Source organism: Lissotriton helveticus, chromosome 1_1, assembly GCF_964261635.1.
Source record: "Lissotriton helveticus chromosome 1_1, aLisHel1.1, whole genome shotgun sequence".
Lineage (NCBI taxonomy): Eukaryota > Metazoa > Chordata > Amphibia > Caudata > Salamandridae > Lissotriton > Lissotriton helveticus.
This window is the reverse complement of record NC_136057.1, coordinates 502,851,052-502,873,438: the sequence shown is the minus strand read 5'-3', so window position 1 is coordinate 502,873,438 and position 22,387 is coordinate 502,851,052. Positions and strand designations below refer to the sequence as shown.

Here is a 22,387-nt window from a genome sequence, read left to right as displayed (position 1 = left end):
TTGGACAGCCTGCAGAAGGTTTTCAGTAAACAGATACTGAACCTGATGCAGGACTGGATCGATTATAATAACGTCTTGTCAGACTGTTAGGTGGAGTTCAGGTTGGGCACTGGTAAAATCAATCGGGTCTTCTGGTTGGGTCCCATCTCTTGGAAGACCATTCTGATCAACAGATGCTGGTTATATGCCGCCTTTGTCAATTTTTGCTCGACCTTTGGCCTTATTCCCAGGTCAAAGCTATGGACTGTCTGGGATGAGATAGATCTAACAGGTAATTCGTTTTCTATATGAATGTGGCTACACTACCAGTACCATGCTCAAGTCAGGTGGGGCAAAGATGGCCAATCAACTGAGCTTTCTAAGGTCCTGAGGGTGCTTTTTAGCCCCAACACTATTCTTGTATGGAAAACTTAGCGTATCTGGGTATAAGGCAAAACATTCTTCAGCTTAATCCATCACTCGTCTAGTATAGTGAGGATGTACAAAGCCATGCAGTCAAGAGCCATATCTCCAGTAAGTGAAATATATAATGTCAAGGCTCAAGGGGCGACCTTGCATGGTGCATAAACATAGGGTTATGCCGATTGCACTCTTTTTAACAATAATTGAGAGAACATTTTTGAGATCCCTCCTCTCATTGCCACAGACTACCCCTCTGGTCCCTGTCTGCATAGATTTGGCTCATAGGCAGATAAAACAGAATTTTTTTAGCCAATGACTATTATATTGGTATCGAATATGAAGAAGTTTCCCCCTATAGAGCAGGGATTCAAGATATTTTGAAGCTGCCAGGCAGTTTAAAGATCCCTTGGCTGCGCTTTGTGAAGTTATCTATACCAAAATTGTATATTTTAACATAAAAAACATATTTTAACATTTATCAGTTAGATTATTAGTCACTCTAAGACCTGAGGTAATTATTGACTTAATAACAGCACATTGCTACAACCGAATAACTCGTAAACAAGAGGCTAAGAGGTAAACGGCCTGGCAAGGTTTAATGCACCCAGTTCACTTTGACCCTAGCATGTTCAGTAGTCTCTTGTTTCTTTTTGCACAATCCTTATTGCTATGCCTAAAGTTATCCTCCTTACAAATAATCCACAGAGTTTCTATTTGACCAACTATAGCCACATGAACAGGACTGGAACCTCTGTGTCATCCACACCATGCAGATAATTATCCGATCTTACTGAATAAGCAGTAAGATAAATGAGAAGGTTTCTTGTTTAAAGTCCCCACATTTATTTATTTATTTATTAACAGTTTTCTATAGCGCGTACAAGACCCATGGGTATCAGAGCGCTTAACATCACTTGGCATGGGATGGAACAACAATGTATAGAAGTCAATAAGATCTTAACAACAAAAAACATAATTAGTATTACTTTAGACCTAGTCTATAAGTAGCTAATATACGACTTTCTTTAAGGCTCTGTCAATTCCATTCCTATGGTAAGTATCTAGTGATCACTTCAGTGATAAGTCTTAGGTGGAGATTTGTTGTACCTATGGGAGGAACTCTCCATGCTTCGAAACAAAGAAAGCCTCTTTTAGGTCTCGCCTAGGCACACAACCACAGAGAAACCCCAAGATCCGTCACACCCTACTTTCACTTTGGTGGGCAAGGTCTGTCCACGGACAGCCCCATAGATCCCCCTCCGTGGGTAAATCCAGAGCTGCAGAAATGTAAAAAGAAGCACACTGAGGGACCACGCATTTGTGAGGCAGGCAGTTTTAACATAACATATGCCCTGTGTGCCTGGTGCTCCCCAGTGAGCCAGCCATGTGGAAGAAGGTGACGGACACACAAGTAGGACAAGAAGGTGATATAGGAGCCATTAGGGTCAGACACTATAGCGAGCATTAGGAGTCTATGACACAGGTGGTCCTGGCTTTAAAAGAGGACTTGCGAAGGGAAGCTGGGCTCCCGAGGGGGTCCACAGGGTCTCCCCTGTGCCTATGCTGCTGATGGATGGAGATGGGATGAAGCAGGTGTTCTGTGGTGCAGTGTGCATCCCACAGTATACAGCCGCCAGACAGTTCTTGCTGCAGTAATACTGCCTAGATTGGCATTTTCATATTAAAACTTCCCGTTTTTTTCTCATTGTAAAATAGGAAAGTTTTTTTAATAAGAGTTTACAGTATGGAAAACAAACAATCATGCATAATTAAAAATACAATGACTCCTGTAAGATTAAACTATGTTAGGGCCATACATTGTGTAATTACTATTACTTTGTCGATTTCATTGTTTGTATGCTTTGAGGCATCCTCTCCAGTGGGTCAGCCTAGGTTATTTGCAGGGCGACTAATTAGCCAACGCATAATTCAAAGCTTTGCCGCAACACCCCCTATTTGCTTCGCCCCTTGCACGTCACAGTTTGTTGTGCATATTAGTCCAGCTTAAAAAAACGGACCAAAGTGGGGATTTTTCAAAAAGCTTTTTCTTCTGAGCTTCAGCGTCTAATTAAAGAGGTGGTTGCTAAGAGATGGGCGAGCATCAGAGAGGCTCTTATGCGCTCCTCTTCTTACCTCCAGCATCCAGGTTGGTGACCAGAGTTTAAGACTAAGTGCCATGGCAGCTTCACCGAATCCATCCCAGCCCCGACCTGCAGCAACTGACCCAAGCAGCGTGGGCGACGAGGCTCTACGGGCCGCGGAAGACGTCCAGTGGAGCGGGGCGGACGATGGCCCAGGACAGATGGACATGCTGGGAAAAGCGCACGAGTTCTTCCGGATATGTGACATTGAGAACAAAGGATTCATCACTCGCCGCGACATGGAGGTATGGTCAAAGTATTTTTATTTTGTTTCGCAGCTGCAATTTGTGGAGAAGTGTCTTATTTTAGAGTCAACCCACAATCAAAAAATACTTCTTACTTATTGTACCTTCTACAGTTTTGTACAGTGTAACACAATATATAATCAAACGAATTCTTCGAAATGCATTATAAGTTCAATACACTTAAACAGAGACGCAAGAAAAATTCGGATGTTAATGGACAGCAGTTTTTAAATTACACTAAAGTACTAAAGGGGATTAAAAAAATATATTGCAATACATGTTATCTTCAGTGTATTTATTCAGTGTGGTCTTGTTAGGGATTGCGATTCTTGCCATGAACAAGGCGACTCGTCTTCTGCCCTCTCTAATATGAATGAAAAAGTGTATTACACCTGGGAGGGCAGCGATGTCTGACGGATTTCTTTCTGTTTCACACTTCTTCGTTTGGTCCGGGTGCTTCATTCTGTCCACAGGAGTGTCTTACCCGAGCCGCAATGTGAACGGCTCAGCTCCAGCTGTTCTTTGTGGCATTTCTAGTTTGGACGAAGGTTTAGCTGAAAAGAGCACTTCAGATTACAATGCTGCGCAGCAAGAGCCTTTGAAATCGACTCCGTTGCATCTTAACAATGTTCTTTGATCAGACGGTAGCACAATCTGATAATATTTTAATTGTTCACAACATCGGTTGGATATTTTTTTAAGTATTTCAAACATTGCGCACAAAATCCCACAACACCAATATAATAACAAATCTGTAATTTTAAGGCAGGGTTGCAAAGAGCATTGTTTTTTCTCAAAAGAAAGACACTCCTTTGTTGTACTTGTTTTTAAACATCTGAAGAGATCTCAGTTTCACTGATACCCTTTCTTTCTTTTCACTCCATCTTGCAGTTTTTTCCCCCCATTTTGCCATTTTTTTTAAAGTTTAATTTCTACCTCTCACATTATGCTAATAAAAATAACAGTGCGTCAGTAATCGATATACATTCATGCTCCGCACTAATGTTATCGATTTTCACCCTTAGCATTTGCCTCATGACTAAATGTTTATTCAGTTTTCGAAGTGCCTTCTGAAACCTCGTTGTCCTTTCAAGGAACATGTATTTATAAAACATGACCTTTTCTTTCATAAAGTGATTACTTGTTTGTAAGAAGCACAGGTCTACGTGGGGACACGGTGACCTAATACATTTCCTGTATAGTATAGAAAAGGTGCTTCTTCAGTTTAATTAAAAGGTTTTATTGAAAGTTACATCCAACAGACGCCTCATCCACCCACCAGCTCCGGATGACTGTCTCAACTGACAAATGAAATGAAATGAAATGAAATGAAATGAAATGAATGAAATGAAAAAGAAACTTCTAAAGCGCACTGCGGCTTCCTGGCGCTGAGGAACACAACCGTATCTGCCAGGGGTCCAGAGGATTTAGCCAGGGAAAGCCTGAAGAAAAAGGAAAGTTTTGAGAGCTTTACGAAAGTGTGAGAAGATAGGAATGGAACGAATCGAGAGGGGGAGAGTATTCCAGATCTGGGGAGCCCGCACCGAGAAACTGACAGCCATAGAATCGAGAGGGCTGGCACCCTTCTTAGCAGCTCAGCATTCCACCATTCTGATCTGATTCCAACCCTTAAGTTCTGTGCATGAGCTTATCTTTACCAAGATACTACACTTCTCCCTTCTTTTTCAATTTAACATTTAACACCATCAGCCTTATATTTTCTGAAATATTTACTAAGCGATACTTCTATACATAACTATGCACTATCTTATTTTTAAAAAAAATGTATTTGTTCAATGTTTTCTCTAGCGCAAGCATGACCCAAAAACATGGGTGTCAGAGCGCTTTACAATTAGATCGCATTTCAAGTTCAGATAATAACCCATTATTTACACCTACTACCGGGGATATGTAACATATAACCATTGCATGTTCTAAAAGTTACAATAGTGGGGATATCTAGTTCCATTCGCTCATCACCCTTTGTTCACCACTTCCCAGTAAAACACTAACAAGTGACTGGTGTCCACTGCGTAGCTTTATTATTATACCAAAACACCATTTTGTGGGTAAAACCTCCCACATTTACCTTTTTATTAAATTCACACATAAATGATGCGCTCCATACTTATGCGCCACAGGTTAACATGTATTTACAATTCGGCATCTCTAGAGGCGTGTTGTACCAGCAGGACACAACACCAGCCCCCTTTCCAAGCACCAGCTACTAGGGTAGGGCCAGAGAGTCCAAGACCACCAGGGGCCGTCCAGCAGGACGGCCCCTCTCCTGCCAGCCCAGAGACGCCATAACTGCCTCCCCTGCTTCAGGGTCGTCCATTTTCCGCCCAAAAAGAGTCCCCCGGCCTTTTCTCTTATCCAGGAACCTGCCACTCACTATTGAACTTAGGGATGGGTGGGTGGGCAACTGTTGATCCGGCTAGCCTTCCTGTGCTGAAGGCAAGAGACAAAAGAGGGCTACTCCCTGGGGCGCTGTAATTTTAATACCTTGGGGGAATGGCTCTCAGACGCCCACCTGGCATCTCACATTACTGAGAGACCCTCCCCATGACAGAAGGCTTGAGAATCGAAACTCTCCTGCCAGGCACGGAATTCCCACTAAAGGCCCCCCTTCCCTAGCCGCAGGGGTGGCCTCTCATAGTGGGGATATCTCGTGCCATTCACTCATCACCCTTTGCTCACCCCTCCCCAGTAAAACACTTACAAGTGACTAGTGTCCACTGCGTAGCTTTATTATTATACCAAAACACCATTTTATTTGTGGGTAAAACCTCCCACATTGACCATTTTATTAAATTCACACATAAATGATGCACTCCTTACTTTTGCGCCACAGGTTAACATGTATTTACAATTCGGCATCTCTAGAGGCGTGTTGTACCAGCAGGACACAACACCACCCCTTTTTCCAAGCACCAGCTACTAGGGTAGGGCCAGAGAGTCCAGGACCACCAGCAGGACGGCCCCCTCTCCCGCCAGCCCAGAGCCAACATAACTGCCTCCCCTGCTTCAGGGTCATCCATTTTCCGCCCAAAAAGAGTCCCCCAGCCTTTTCTCTTATCCGGGACCCTGCCACAGGGCAAGAAGACCCACTGGCGCTCTTGCCCTCCCCCCTCACTACTGCCCTGCTATTCTTCCAAGGTGTAAGGCAATGGCCCCCAGAATGGTTTGCACAAACACTTCCAACCCTGTTCCAACCCTGCCCTGGACAGGTGCATCCCCCCTGCCCGGTACTCATCTCAGGTCAATGTCTGCAGCAGGCTATGCCTAATAACACTTATCTGTGACCCCCTCAACAGTTTTTCTACCTCCCTATTCCTCTTCCTCACCGACGTGTTCAATGAGGCTGATGGAACGTCACCCCCCATACTCTCCGAGTGAACACCTCTGACCAAATAATTGTAGTGTCCGGCGATACCCTCCTGATCCATGTAAGTAGAGAGAATAAGGCCTCCTTGGCTCCCCTCCTGCCCCCAGGGATCAAGCTTTCCACCCCAGAGTGAATAACCAGCACGTCTGTGTTAGAAATGGGATCCCTGGCTGGCCAGGGCTTGCGCCAAAGTCAGTCAGAGACCACCACTCCTAAGTCAGGGCAAGGGAATTACACGCCAAGATAACCCCTGCTCACCCTCTAGGTAACGTGGCGCGAGCAGCAAGGCTAAACTTGGAGGCGATGTGAGTTAAGTATTTGCGCACGCACTCCAGCCACAACACCCAAGGCCCCCCACAAAGGAAACTCCACACAAGGTTATATAAAAATAGCCTTTGTATTACACCAAAACACATTAGATATAAACACACACTTTACAAGGTGCCAACAGGCACAGGCAAAATTTACAGGGGATATGTACAAGACAGGGCCACCTGGAACACTGTCAGGAATCAGCACTTTTAGAAATTAGAATACAATACTTGTAGGCCTAGAACTTAGAACATTGGGCCTATCGGACAGTACCTTCCGTCCTGGTTGTGCGGGATAATGCGAGTGATCTCCTTAGTAGGCTTTAGCGGGCGGCCGGCTAGCTACAAGCGTCTGTCTGGGGAGACCAATTTGTGCGGCTCAGAGGAGGAGGAGGAGGAGGCAGGATGCAGGCAGCCCAGCGAAGCGGCGCGGCTCAGGGGAGAGCGGCGCGGCTCGAGGCTTGGATGGGCGGCCGGGCACGAGCTGCAGAGGGGAGTGAGCGAGGCACACTTCAGCGAGGCCCCAGTGGCCCAGGGAGATCAGACATGTCCCAGCAATTTGTCAGGGAAGGCACAATAGAGTCCACTGGTCCTGGGACTTTGGTCAGGGGGCGACATCAGTATCAAGCCCTTGGAGATAGTTAAACACCAAACAATCATTTAGCACACAACCAGTAACTACTGGTAACCGGTAAGTACCACCTACGCAATCCTAACCACCTTAGGAACAGGTCACGCAGGGAACCCGGACCTCACTAGCACCACCTGCACTAGCAAGAACAACCACCTAAGTATCACAATACAAGTAGGGGCATAGGCACATTACACATGATGCGTCACAACACATTCAGAGGTGTAGGGAAGGAAAACACATGATGCAGAACTTACATTCAGAGGTGTAGCAAAGAACACTTTGCAGAAATTCAGATGATACACAACTGGTTATCTCCCTGTCGCATGCGCCCTGTCTTGCTGCGGATGGCTTCCGATCGTGCATGAAAGATCTTGCCGATTGGATGGCCATGAATTGTTTAAAACTTAACGGTAGCAAGACGGAGGTGCTGGTGGTGGGGAGAGCCCAGTCTGCTTGGTCGTCGGCATGGTGGCCGTCCTGTTTGGGATCAATTCCCACCCCTTGTCAGGAGGCAAAAAATCTAGGAGTATGGTTCGACGCGGGCCTCACTTTTGGGCCCCAGATCAACCGTGTGGTAGGCGTGTGTTTTGGGGTCTTGAAGAGGCTGAGGAAAGTTCTTGACTTACTGCCGATGGAAGCCCGTCAAACCCTAGTACATGCTCTGGTGACCGCAAGGCTGGACTATGCGAACCTGCTGTACTTGGGGGCACCGGGGAAAGCTGTGGGGCGACTTCAAGTGCTGCAAAATGCGGCAGCACGCTTGATCCTCAGGCTGCCCAAAAGGGCGCCCTCGAAGGTGGCCCTGCAGAAGCTACATTGGCTCCCTGTGAAGAGCAGAGTCGAGTACAAGGCTCTTTGCACCTGTCATCGTATTCTGAATGACAGGGCACCTCGACCACTGCAGAAACTAATTGAAGCCTACGAACCTGCCCGAGCGCTTAGATCTACGGGTGGGGGACTGCTGAGGATCCCTATGGTGAAGAAAGCTCGTATGGGAGGTAGATCTTTTAGGTATCTGGCGACAAAGTACTGGAACAAACTCCCAGTAGACCTTCGCTTGGAACCAGCAGAAACGAGGTTTCGAGCTAAATTAAAAACCTTCCTCTTTGCCAGATAATAGTCTGCCTGGTAGCTTTCCCCTGTTTTTGCCTCTCCCACTGTCAGCGCGGGGACACGCCGGTGTGCGTAACTCAGCGCTCTATAAATGCCCCTATTATTATTATTATTATTATTATTATAAATCATATTAACACAAAACTTACATCAAAAGTCCAGGGTCCAGGTTGCGCCACTGCGCCAAGACCTAAGCGTGGCAGCTGCCCACAAAGTGCTGGGCAGCTGAGGGACAGAACAGGGGGCCTAAACGCTGCAGCTGGCACTAAGTGCTGCGCAGCTGGGGAAAGGCCAGGGATGAAGGAGTGCGTCTCACTCCTAAGTTCACAGTACATGTCCCTAGAAAAGCAAGACCTAAACGGTGCAGTTGCCCACTAATTGCTGGGCAGCTGGAAAACAAATCTGCGACTGGGGCTCTCACTAGCCCCTCAGGAAGCAAAACTGTGCAAGCGCCTAGAGCCTTCTAGGCTCTAGGACAAATAATGCGCCCATTGGAGCCCTCTGGCTCAGGAAATCATAAGGCGCAGCGTGGGAGCCCTCAGGCTCTGCAATTCCTGGTGGGGCCAGGGCAACCATCTAGCTCCGTGAATAAAGGTGCCCCCATCGTTGGAGCACCACAGCTCTTGGGCAACACAGGCCCCCCGGGACCTCAGGACCCCCCCGGGGCCCCTGAGCACTTCTGTCACGTTGGAGCGGCCCACTTAGCAACCGGGGCCGCTCTGACACTGTCCTCTAGTGCCGCAGTCGGCACGAACAAGCAACACCTAGGAAGTCCCCCCAGCCCTCCTCAACTTACCGGGCTGTTCCCAGGGGACTCCTCAGACTGGACGCGGCAGGGGCAGGCGTCACGCTTCACCCGGTCCCCCATCTCGGGACCGGGACTTAGGAGGCAGAGGCAACAGCTCCGGGCTGACTCCTCCTTTCTGCTGGCGACCCGGGGCTCTCCCCACATCATGGGAGCCCCGGGCGGCCATCGCTTAGCATCATTCTCCTTCCGGTCGGCGGCGGCGGGCAGCCAATCGTGGCGCGGTGGCGGGCAGGACTTCCCTCCAAAACTGGAAGTCCCGCCCCGCGTCAGGCACCGTAGTGCCTGGCTTCCTGTTTTGCAGCGCTCGGGCTGCAGCGGTGAAAACTGGGGGCATAAACGAGGGGTGGGCACCCTCGAAGTCTAAAATAAATATACAAGCGAGGTGGCACTCGCAACCTAATTAAATAAACGAGAGAATACCCGCAATTATGAAAATAAAGCCAATACTGGCATAAAGCAGGGTGGGCACCTGCGAGGGGCACGCAAAGGGCAGGAGCGCTTCCCTCTTCGGGAAAACGACAGCGCTCTGCCCAGAAAGGAGAAATAAAGCGCTCACAGGGCGCTAGGGGCACAGAGAGCACCAAAGGCCTAGGAAATGACCCCCACAGCCAGGAGGGTCCCAGCAAAGTCCTTCAGGAGTCCAGGGGCTGGGCAGGGCCCAGGGTGGGCAAGCCTTCCCCTGAGCCCAAGCAGCAGCACGCCCCTGGTAGGATTCAAGTTGGGAACAAGAACATTTTCATGGGGTCACAGCCCCTCTTTTATACACCTTTTCCCTTTGTCTTCAGGTGCAGGGTGGGGGGAGAACCAGTCGCAGCTGGTTTTGGAGCACTGTGTTTACCTCAGCCACCCTTTCCATTCACCAGGCAGGCTAGGGTCATCAGTCGCACCACAGGGGGCGGAGCCAGCATTGTGTGGGAAAAGCCCAGCCCTATTCAGGACCCAGGTGCAGCCCCTCCCTCACATCAGCATGCTAATCTCTCCATTCACCACCGGGGCAGAACCACACAGACTCCTGGAGCCAGGCTCCCCAGCCAGCTTCAGCCAATCACGCGCCAGCATACTCACTGCACAGATAGGCACACGTCTAGAAGTGGCACTTCCATACTAGACACATACATGCCGCACACACCATCTCGCAGCATTCAATCACACGAGTCCGCACATACCAGACTCGAGCCTGCACACCCCACGTATCAGGAACTACAAGGGACACATACATTCCCCATGCATTCCTATGGGAAGGCAGGCCTATCTCACACACGCACTCAGTGAGCGCACGCACTTTACACTCCGCCACAGTGTCAAAGTGCGCAAAGACCAGAAATCACTATAATTCAAGGCAAAAAGTTCAGGGGTGAACCTGCCAGAAGGGCCAAGTCCAACAGTCTGGAATAGGAAAACCTTTGTTGAGCGCACTCCGCAAATGAGCTGAGACATCCTCAGCCCGCTGCCCCTCAATCCCTAACCAATTATGAACAACTCCCATGGCCCTTTGCGTCTTGGCCACCCCGGACTCTCCGAACCATTGCCCTGCTCTGAGTATGACCGAATCTCCACACCAGCATACTTACGTCCTCTGACTTGCCACCACTCCATGCGAGACCAAAAAAGAATAGAAAAAGAAAGAGGTGCATAAATACCAATCTGCCGCCAATACCGACCCTACCTACACCAGCTATGGTCGCACATAGCGCTCAAAACTCGATGAACTCCACCTGCCCACCTTCTTAATTGCACTCGATGAGAGTCCCAATTCCGCTGCTGTAGTGGCCGCCCCAATACGGAACGAATGTGATGTGAAATTAGCTATGTCCTCACCCAACAATTCGAGAGCCCGCTTACATATTCGTGTGAACTGGAATCTCGTCAAAGGTGACTCATCTGCTTGCACCACCAGCCTATCATCACCACAACCCGGCCTAATCTACAGGAACTGTCCCATCAACATCACCGGGCAGTAACCCGCCCCCTGAACTGCTCTTAGTTGCACCCATACCCCTTTCCCCAGCGGGTCTGTTTTCGACCTCCGCACTCTCGCCTGCAGTAATTCCGCGGAAACCACCACATCCCCCACAGCCATTCCCCCTTGTCTGTCCATCTTGGAGCTTGGCACTAGCTCTGATATCCGAAATGCCCCAAAGAATGCTAAAGAATGGGCTAATCGCAACAATTGCTCCTCATAATGCGACCAACATACCTGTCTTAACACCCCCAAGATATTTTCCAACCTTTTGGAATCTATAGGTCTCCTGGTATCCTTCTCCCTTGGAGCCAGTCGTTCCCAACCTCTCATAGCCCTTCTAACTCTGAGGTCCTTAGTGGGATCCGTTACCCCTTTTATCCCTGCAAAGAAGGCTATTGCCGACAATTGTCTGCGCACCAGCGTCAAGGACCTTCCCTCCTCTCTATGGCTAACTATGAACCTGAGAACCCCCTGCGGTGTAAACTCCCCTGCACCCCCTTTTTTCTGTAAGACTGCTATGTAAACCTGCCAAGCCCTTTCATACCTATTCTTGGTCTTGGGTGCAACCGAAGCCGCTATGAGATCGGAAGCAATGGGGCACAAAGCTTCGACAGGCTTTCTGGGAAGGCCGTCATCTGACCTTCTGCTTGTGGCCATCGCGCTCTGAATTCTGTCGACTTAAAACGAGACAGAGAGTCAGCTACTGTGTTTACCACACCTGGCACATGCTTGGCAGTAAAATGCACATTATGCCTGAGGCACTCCCGCACCAACACTTTCAGCAAACGGAGTACCCATGGGCATTTTGCCCTTTGGTTGTTCACCGCCAGGACCACCGACATACTGTCTGACCAAAACACAATTTGTTTATTTTCCAGCAATGTACCCCATATCTGAAGCGCCACTATTATGGGAAATAACTCCAGGAATGTGATTTTGCGGACCAACCCCCTCCTGAACCAATCCGCCGGCCAGTGCTGCATACCCCACCTTGCTCCTACGCACTGCCCGAACCCGACACTGCCCGCTGCATCCGTATAAAGCTCTATTTCTCTATTGTCCTGTGCCGGTTGTTGCCATATCACTGAACCATTGAAGTGCTCCAAGAAATCCCTCCATGTGACTAAATCATCCTTCACTTCAGCTGTCAGCCTAGTGTGGTGGTGTTTTTCCCTCAAACCTAACATTGCCCTGGCTATATTCTATGAAAAGACCCTGCCCATAGGTATCACCCACAGTGCAAAATTAAGTTGCCCCACCAACACCTGCAACTGATGCAGTGTAACCTTGCGTGACCGTAAGCATTGGTCCAGAGACCCTTAAAAAGCCTTAATTTTGTCCTGCGGTAATCTGCGCACGCCTTCCACCGTGTCTATCTCGATACCCAAGAAAGTCAATTTGGTCGTTGGTCCCTTTGTTTTCCCTGCCGCCAGCGGCACCCCCAATGCCTCCGCCATCCGCTTAATACCCACCAATGCTTCTTGACAATCTGATGAGCCTGCCGGCCCCATAAAAAGGAAATAATCCAAGTAATGCACGACCTCTTGCGTGCCCACCACTTCCCGCACTGTCCATTCCAAAAAACGACTGAATGTTTCGAATATTGCACATGCAATGGAACAACCCATAGGCATACATAGATCCACAAAGAAATTGCCCTGAAACGTGAAACCTAGCAACCTAGTGTCATCCGGATGCACCGGCAAGAGGCGAAAGGCTGACTCGATATCAGCTTTAGCCACCAGTGCCCCCCCTCCCAGCCTCTGCAGTTTCTTAATCACAGAGTCAAAAGTGGTGTAGCGAACCGTACACAAATCTGGATCCAGCCCCTCATTGACTGACTTGCCCGATGGACTCGACAAGTTGTGTATGACACTTCCTTCTTTGGTACCAGCCCCAATGGTGAACAGACCAGGTCCTGCCTTGGCAATGTCTGGAAAGGACCCACCCGCCACCCTCCCCAACGCTATCTCCTTTTCAATTTTTTCCCAAGTCACTTCTGGGTTCCTTAGCACTGACAGTTGATTGCGAGGGGGAACTGCACTTGGCACTGCAGCAGACAGGATACAAAAACCAGATTTAAAACCTTCATACAAAAATTGTGCTTCTGCCCCCCTCTCATATCTGGCGAGCAGATGGGCTAATACTGGCAGGTGTATGGGAGTGGGCAAGTTCTGAGCTTTATTGGGTAAGGCGGGCTTTTGGTTGAGAAGTAGCTGTGGAAGGGCGGTGTTCCTTGGGCTTTCCCCCTTTCTTGAAACACTTAAACTCTGGGTGCCCGAGCATCCCACAGAAGGAACAAATGTGCTTGAACTTACATGCTGTTCCTCTATTACATTCATTCTTGTTGAATTGCCGACGTGCTTGCTTCTTGTCCCCGGCTCCCCTGTCTACCCGAAAGGAATGTGTGGGTTTGCTAACTGGCACCGCCGAATAAAACTCCCCATGCCATATATTAATCTCCCGCTGGTCCCATGCTACTTCAGGGCTCACTGCTTTCATCTGCCTGAACTTTGTGTCATATTGCAACCAGGCCGTCCCCTGAAATTCTGAAGCTGCCCCATGAATCAATGACATGTAGCTTATCAACTGAGCCGCCAATGTAGGGAACTGCTCAACCATAATTTCTGCGTAGATAGCAAACCCAGTCACCCATTTCTTCAATGACCATTCCACCCAAACCTTTTTTTGCTTCAGTTCCCCATCTTTACCCGACCTGGTCTTCCCCGGGACCACACCCGCATTAATCAAATCAAAAACGTCCACATACTGCCCCTTAAAGATCTTACTCCCTTGTATCCACAGGCACATGCCAAGTTATACTTGCTGACGGTGACACCGCCAATGATGCTGAACCGTATAACACTGGGCTATGTAGTAGAGGAGCGTGCGCCGATGCCACCGTCGCCGGGGGAGGGGTGCTGGTGTCACCGTAACGAGCCCCGCCCCCACAGCCCCTGAGTTACTCACCGGGCCCTGAGCCGTGGTAGCCACCACCATCGGCGATTGCAATACTCCCCCTGACTGGACCCACACCTGAGCCACCCCACCACCTTGTGTCGCCACCACCGTGGCCTGTATTGTTTTCACCGGAGTCCGCGCTGCGGTACCAGAGGCGGCTTCCCCCTCCTGTACCCCCGTATTTGCCTGACTACCAGCCCCCCCCGGCTGGCCCTGTTGGCATTACTGTACTCTGTGTAGGCCCCACCATAAGGAACAACCCGCCTTCCACTGAGCCTGTTTGTGCGCCCACGCCAGTCACCCGCATATTGTACATGACCACCAGGGGCTGGCATACTGCCATCGCCTCACCTGGAAGGGTCGCTCGCGGTTCCGAGACCCGCTTGGTCTTCTCCTGATGCGTGTCCTTATAGCGAATAGGTGTCTGCCGTACGCGTTTTGGCAAGGGAGGCTCCTGCTGCCCGCTTGTTCCCGCATCCTGAGATAGAGTCTTCAGGGCCCAATCGATACCTCCTTTCTTTGCAACCTCCCACAATGCCGCCAACGAGCGGAATTCCTCTGTTGATGCTGGGGCTTCCTGGCCCCCTTGTGTCCGTTTGAGCGGCATCCCGTCTACTGAGAAAAGAAGGCAAAATTATTAGCTGGTCAATACTCCTATGCCCCTTTGACAGGTCTTGCACCGGCGCGCCTCCTTTTTCTGCGCAGGCCATGCCCCTTTTAGCCAGGCACCAGAGATACTTACCGCCCTAGTGCCCCCGTATAACATATGTCACTATCACACCATGCCACGTGCATCGTCTGCCCATATCCCATGCCACATGCATTTACCAACCAAAGCGTTGCCTTCTCCACGGGATGCTCAACATACCTACTGGTTGAGTACCCCGGGGGTATCGCGCTCCCCCACCAAGTCAATGACGTAACATGCCATGCCCATCATTCCCCTTTTGGCGTGCCAGCATATCCAATTTGTATTCATGCCCCTGATCTCAGGCTAGCATGCTTGCTTGCTCCATGCCGCTTGATCGCCTACCTGAACACCTATTAACTATTGTCGCACTCCTTTCCTTGGTTTATGCCCCCATTAGGCCCCCCTGTTGTTAACATAATTTATTTATAGAACGCGCCTTCTTATTAATTAAATTAAATGTTGACTCGCAGCATTATGCTGTAATTTCCAAACATGCCCCCCACTTTGCCCAGGAGAAAGGCCTGGCCGCCCCCTTCCTTTTAACCTCTTTCCCCTGCTTCTCCACTATTTTGGTTGCTCACTATTATCACTTTTGGCTCATGTAACTTAACGTTTTCTTTTGCAATTTGTTCTCTTGTAATTTTCTCCTCATGAATCATTACTGTGCCTATTGTGAAGCGCTCTGACACCTTCGGGTAAAGTCAGCGCTATATAAAATCGAAGACAGCGCCACCTCTGTGCCACCGGGCCGCGCTTCCCCAGCTGTGCCTATTGTGAAGCGCTCTGACACCTTCGGGTAAAGTCAGCGCTATATAAAATCGACGACAGCGCCACCTCTGTGCAACCGGGCCGGCTTCCCCAGCTTAATTCCTCTCAAAAGTCAACAGAAAAATGCCGAGCCTGAAGCAACACATTATTAAGGTACTGTTGACACACGGCTCACATTCCACCGCTGTAATCGGGAACAAACTCCTCACCACAGATACGAATGCACTCATTTTCCGGATGTCATTGACGGGCCTCGAACCCTGCTCCCTTCTGCCCCGAAGTCCGACGCCTCACTCATCATGCCACGCCGTCCGCCATCGACCGCTTCCCTCCCCACGTCCAAGTAACTAGCTGCGCTCCTGTGTCCGCATTGTCGCTCCCCCTGCCATGCCACATGCCAAAGGAAACACCCCCTTGTATTGCCGGAGCTCCATGATTATCGACTAAATTTTAATAATGCGACTAAAATGTAATAATGCCAGCATACATTTTCTAGGATGCCTACGCCGGGGCTCGAACATGAGTCTCCCGGCCCAAAGGCAACCGCTTTGTTCACCACGCTATGGCCTCTCACCATGCAGATTGCACCAGCGCCGCCGGGCCTGTTCTTCCACAGCTTGCCAACTGTTGATCCGGCTAGCCTTCCTGTGCTGAAGGCGAGAGACAAAAGAGGGCTACTCCCTGGGGCGCTGTAATTGTAATACCTTGGGGGAGGGCTCTCAGACGCCCACCTGGCATCTCACATTACTGAGAGACCCTCCCCATGACAGAAGCCTGGAGAATCGAAACTTTCCTGCCAGGCACGGAATTCCCACTAAAGGCCCCCCTCCCCTAGCCGCGGGGGTGGACTCTCATAACACACGCTTGATAATACTATCCTATGCCAATATGCTTATTTCCCTCAGACTATACCTATATAAAAGAAAATGTAGTTTTATTTATATACAATGTAGACTACACATCACACATAATCTTTTCGAGATAGAGGAACTCTTGTGATCCTTCTACTATGTTGGGTTCCCACATATTCATCTTTGCTCATGTCTCCATATTCACTCATCCTCTTTCCCTGAACTTCAACTTCCCCTTGTTTCAGAACTACCACCCTCTTCAAGTTCCAAATTTGATTGTCCTCCCACTAGATTCCATTTTTAAACAGTTTGACCACCTTCAATGGTGATCCAAACTTAGCTCCCTGTTGAGATCCCAGTGGTAATTTTATTTGTACCCAGTCTCCCACCTTCACTTTCATGTGCTTCACCACCTGCCTTTTATCTAAGTATTCCTTCCTCTGCTGCATTTTGAACTGTTGTTTGTGTTTCCATTCATCATGAGCCTTCACCACCCTCTCCATAAATCGGCCAACCTATGGCAAGAATGTAAAAGAGTGGAAAACATCTTTACAACACAACCATTACATCGCACTACACTTACGACGCAGTCATTACATCGCATTATCCTTTACAACTCAGGCTTTACAACGCATGACACTACATCGCATGTCACTACAACGCAGGCATTACAACGCATACCATTACAACGCATATCATTACAACGCAAAGTACCCCTACACTATCCAACACTTACCCTACTGTTGCACCCCTTGAAGTTAGAATAGTAATTTTTACCCCTAAACTATCTAACACTTACCCTACTTTTGCACCCCCTGGAGTTAGAATGGTAATTTTTACCCCTATACTATCCACTACTTACCGCATTGTAATGCAATGTAATGGTATGCATTGTAATGGTATGCGTTGTAAAGGTATAATGCAATGTAATGGAAGGCGTTGTAAAGGTAGTTTCTAAAAATGCAATGTAGTGTCATGCGATGTAATGGAGTGCGCTGTAAAGGATGTTGCAATGTAAAAACTGTGTTGGAAGGCATGCGTTGTAAATGTATGCGTTGTAACGTCATACGTTCTAAAAGAGTTGGGTTGCCTCCCTAGAACAATTCAAATGGGACCCTCCCTGTAACTGAATGTGGAGTGAGGCCGTATATTTATTCCTAGACTGGATTTCCTTCCTCCAGTCTTTTGCATCCTGTTTTGCCATTTGTATGGCTTCTTTCAGAATATTATTGAATCTTTCTACAACTCTGTTGGAATCAGGTTGATAGAGGGCATATTCCTTATGCTTAATTCCAATTTGTGACAGAAAATCATCAATTTCAAGTGAGACCACATGCATCCCATTATCTGTTAAAGTCAATTCTTGAATGCCATTTCTTGCAAATACCACCCTTAAAAATTTGACCACATTCTTTGTCAATAGTCTCTGGGGAATATTCTCAAGAACGTGTGATAACCATTGCAAAATTAACTTAACACAACTTCCAACATCGCAGTCTATCGCGGGAAAACAACTCAGTGTTAACTCAGTATTCACAACACAGAGGTACAATGCGATAGCCCCACGACAACACGTCAAATGTCCTTGATAAAGACAATGAAACGCCACAAAAACGCGAAACGACAACACAAAAAAAGTTGCAATGAGGCCAACAGCGATACAAAAAACAGCAAAAAACAGCGACAGGCTTACAAATCCCACGTGTCAGGCAGGAAAATGCATTATAATAGCAACAAAAAGAACACACCAAAAACAATTCAAACTGCGTAGCACCATGGATGCACCCTGACCCAGTGCAGAGGCAAACGCTATCCCCACAAGCCCCACAGACCACCAGCAAGAACCTCCGGGTCTGGGAAGGGCAAGGAGAAGAAGAAGAGGAAGACGGGATGCAGTCTGCAGCAAAACCAGGTAAGCGTCACGGAGGTGACATCAACTGACCGACAATGAGACTAACGTGAATGCAGTTGGAGTGTCGAGGAGGGCAAGAGGCCCTGGCATGATGTGAAAAGCCACAGCAAGCGCAAACCCGCTGCCAAAAGGAAGGCAGCAACGGCAACAGGAGTTGGGAGTCCTGCGTCTCAGGAGGAGCTGGAGGAAATGGAGGCCACAGTCATCAGGGTGGAGACGGTGTGAGGAGGTGGGATCATGGACACAGCTCGAGAAGACCTGACACAACATCAACATGGTGAGCAACGACCAGTACCTGGAGTGACGGGGGGAGATGGACACAATGACACACATGCACAACGATGTGTAGCACACTGCACACCCACAATGACCCTGGATCATGTCCCTGATCCCCATGGCACGCTGCAGCACACACACATAGCAATCACAGCACATCACACAACAATGTTGTACAAAGTGCAAAACTGACACCGCAGAACAGAGGACACAACTGGGTCCGCTCAAGCACAGAAACAGGCCAAACACATCGAACAGAGCAGGAAAGTGTTAGATTCATATGTACGTGTACAACCTCACATCTGTCACGTAGTCTAAAAGTCCATTGTCCCGCATCAAATTGCCGAGCACCGCCCAAACAGTCACAATATACATTGTCATACAGTCTGCATGTCAACAAGAACAATGCAGCAACATACATGTCAACACAATGTCAACTTGCAGCTCCCCTTCACATTGCAGAGGGTCAAACCATACCTCCAGCAGATCAGACCAGACAACCCATCTGTGATCCTGGAGAGGACCACCACACCTTCTACACCGACGCCCTACAAAAGCTCATGGACATCCCAGACAACCCACCACCAGGGCAGACAAGCTACATAGAGGAGAACCCAGCCCCTGCACAGACCATGCAGCAGGAACCACCCGCAAGCACGGCTGTCTCCCAACACGCCACCGAGGCACACCGCATTCCAATGCCAGGTGTCAGAATGCCAAAAGGAGGTGGCCGAACAGGTGCGGGTGGGGTCAGAGCTCATGGAAGCCAAACTACATAACATACTGGGTGTCTAAGTCCCATCAGGGCAAACCTGCACCCCACAAAGGAGACCCACACTATGACAGAGACACATGCATTTGCACATTTCCTGTACTGAACCACGCCCAGAGCCCCGGAATTACCATTCACATACCTACCCTGGATCACTGTACGACAGCCCAGTACACTCCCCTTATGCATTGAGTGGCTGACGACAAAGCCACATGTCCAATCACTAACACTCTGCCTGCGAGGACATGGCTGCGTCCCCTGTACACAGCACAATGTAATGTTGTAGGGTCCGGGGCCCTCATGCACACATCATGACCACACTGACATACGCAGATAGTTTGTGGAACTGGCTACGGGCACCTGCGCCCGGCCTCTTTATTGGCACGGTCACATGTACAGTGACACCTATGCTGGATGTGTGTGGGGTGAGTGTAAGCCAGCCCTCACTGAGTGGATGGTGCTGGCAAAAAATACAACAGTGAACACCATTAAGACGGAAACAGTAAACACCAGCATTACAGAGACAACAGCCGTGCATTATGGTGGTAGCCGGAGCAAGTACAGAGGTCACTCAAAGAGCACACAGAAGTGTCCATGAGTTGCAGTGCACTGAGGTTGGGGCACTAGAGCTGAGCGCGCTCATGTGAACAAAATGTGTAAGATTGGGTCCCTTTGGGATATTCCTGATGCAGCTGCAGTGGGGGGGTTACACCTGCATCGTCTTACTCATCATCGTCCCAGGTCTCCCACACTGCCTGAGGTGACATTGCTGCATGAGCTCGCCACAGCACATAACCTAAACAGAAATGGACGGTGACTCGTGGTGCACTGAGCTAGTGGCACCTGGTGTGCTGAGCAGGGTATCAGGCAGATGATGGCATTCACGACAGGTGTGAGCAACTCCGTTAGTCTGTCAGTACCACTGTTTCCACTATGACAGATGGCGGTTGGAGGTGGTCCTGGCGATGGTGGCGGGTGCACCCTGCGGCGAAGCGATGTCCGGGCTGGTCATGTCTCGATTTGATGTGTGAGCACTGGTGGACCGCAGTTGAGGCCGTAGGCAGCGCAGGGCCACAGGCACATGGCATTGATGACCCTAAGGCCATTATCTCAGAGGCCATCCAATATTCAATCAGACAGTGTCCCAAACTTGAGCTGCACAGAGTTAGTGGCCCCGGATGCACAGCAGCCGGCACAGGCACACCGCTATGGGACCGTGATTTCTGGTCCACTGAGGTAGGGCCACGCGGACTGAGCGGGTCCTCAACTACGTCCATGGGGAATGTGGCAGAAGGTTGCGGGAGACAGTGGAAGGTGTTCTCCAGGGCATGATGCAGAGGGCAGTAGCCGTTCGGAAGTAGCAAATGGAGGAGTGGAATGCAACAGCCTCGTTTCGACCGCCAATTCGGTATCAGCTACACGAGGATGAAGACAACTCCCTAGTCCATGGACTCAGACCGCACCAAAGTTCAACCAGACAGTGTCCATGTATGCCGGGGAACAGACTTAGTGGCACCGGGGCTGAGAGGGAATGCAGTCTGCGATGATTCCGGTACAATGATATGGACTTCTCCATTGCTAAATAAAGACTCAGTCCCAAATGTGTGACCTACTCGACCGCAGTGTAGGCCGGAGGCAACGGTCAGCAGTGGCCCACTGCTATGTGTCGTTTGCTCGAGATGCACAGTCAGTGACACAGGACAGTTGTTGGTAGTGTTCGATCTCCTCCATAACGATGATCCTTTTTCATCCTGACTGCAACGCGTCACCCTCTTACACCTCTCCTTGCGTGCAACGATATGTACTCTGCCATTGAACAATCGATGTTCAATTCCAATTGTGTGTCCTATCCGAGCGCTGTGTGGCTCGAGGGCCGTAGTCAGCGTGGGCCCACAGACACATGTGGTTGTAATGCTATGCACAAACTTGGTGGCACCATATCGAAGGAAGTATATTGACATAAACTCTGCCTTAAATATTGTTCACTGCCATAATGTAATCAAGACTCAGTTCCAAATGTGTGACCTACTAGTCAGCTGTATCAGCCGGTAGAGTACGTCAACGAGAAAGGAGTACTGCGGGCCTTGCTCGCAGGAGACCATGATGGTCGTAGCAGGTTGCCAGGGTTTCGTTCCTCGGGCTTGGAGTTTGCACTGGCACGTGGTGGGCCCTCTTCGACACACGCCAGTGTCGGCAGGTGGGCATTGAGGCCTGGGTGTGCTGGGGTGGGCAAGTCTGGTTCAGGGCCTGGATTCCCGAGGTGCAGTAGGCGCACAGGGTCGCAGGATACACCGCTCACCCCGCCACCCCGGTGCCTCTCACACCGCCACGAGGCCAATGCCGTTGTCCTGGCAGAGACATTGAACATTCCAGAAGAGGACCATGCCCAGATTAACATGCCTTTTATTCACACCCCTACGCTGGCCTGGTGTACGCCGGGCCAGCCCATTCCGCTCACGCTTACGGGGTAGACGTAACAAGCTACATTTCTGCAATCTTCCCCACTGGCTGGGGTGACATGGTTGCATCTACTGTCCACAATACTCCAAATACCCGCGGTATATGTCGACATGGATATGTGTGTGGTCTGCATACTGTAGTCTGTCCAGCACATCCACGCCACACTTGGCATTGTGAACATTTTTATTCATGGGTCACTTGCCTCCTTCGCACATGCCTGGGCCCCACCTCTTCCCACATTCTGCTATTGTGTGACTGAGGTGCCATGTCGTTGACGGATTCTGTGGCTAGCTGGCCCAGGTTCTCACAGTAAGTTGTGCTGTCATGCCTGGTGGGTGTGCATGTTGTTTGGCATGTTGTATGTGAGCTTGTGACATGTGCATTCCCAGAGTTGTGAGTTGCATGATTGTGGAGTTGAGGTGTGTGTTGTGTTCATTTGGTATTTGCCAACGAGCAGTGCATTTCCGTGGGTGCCATCCTGGTAGTGCTGGTTGGTGATAAACTGTTGGAAGATGTAGGGATCATGCACACTGCCTGGGTGGTTGGCGTCAATGTTGGTGGAGATTCCCCGGTGGTCCTCTATCGCCTGGACATTGATGGAATGTGTGCGCTTTCTGTTGCGGTTATTGTGTGCAGTGTTGCCAGGGTACACAAGTAGGACATGTGTGCAGTCAATTGGCCCATGACACGT

At 49.6% G+C, this 22,387-nt stretch overlaps 1 protein-coding gene across 2 annotated transcripts in view; it reads left to right on the top strand.

Annotated features, from left to right (window-relative positions):
• CRACR2A (calcium release activated channel regulator 2A) overlaps nt 1-22,387 on the top strand; it is a 990,950-nt gene that overhangs the window by 337,610 nt on the left and 630,953 nt on the right. For both annotated transcript variants that reach the window (XM_078673953.1, XM_078673952.1), the window contains exon 2: nt 2,542-2,788. In XM_078673953.1, coding sequence (XP_078530079.1) covers nt 2,579-2,788 — 210 coding nt within the window. In that variant the 5' untranslated portion in view covers nt 2,542-2,578. The remainder of the gene's footprint in view (nt 1-2,541; nt 2,789-22,387) is intronic.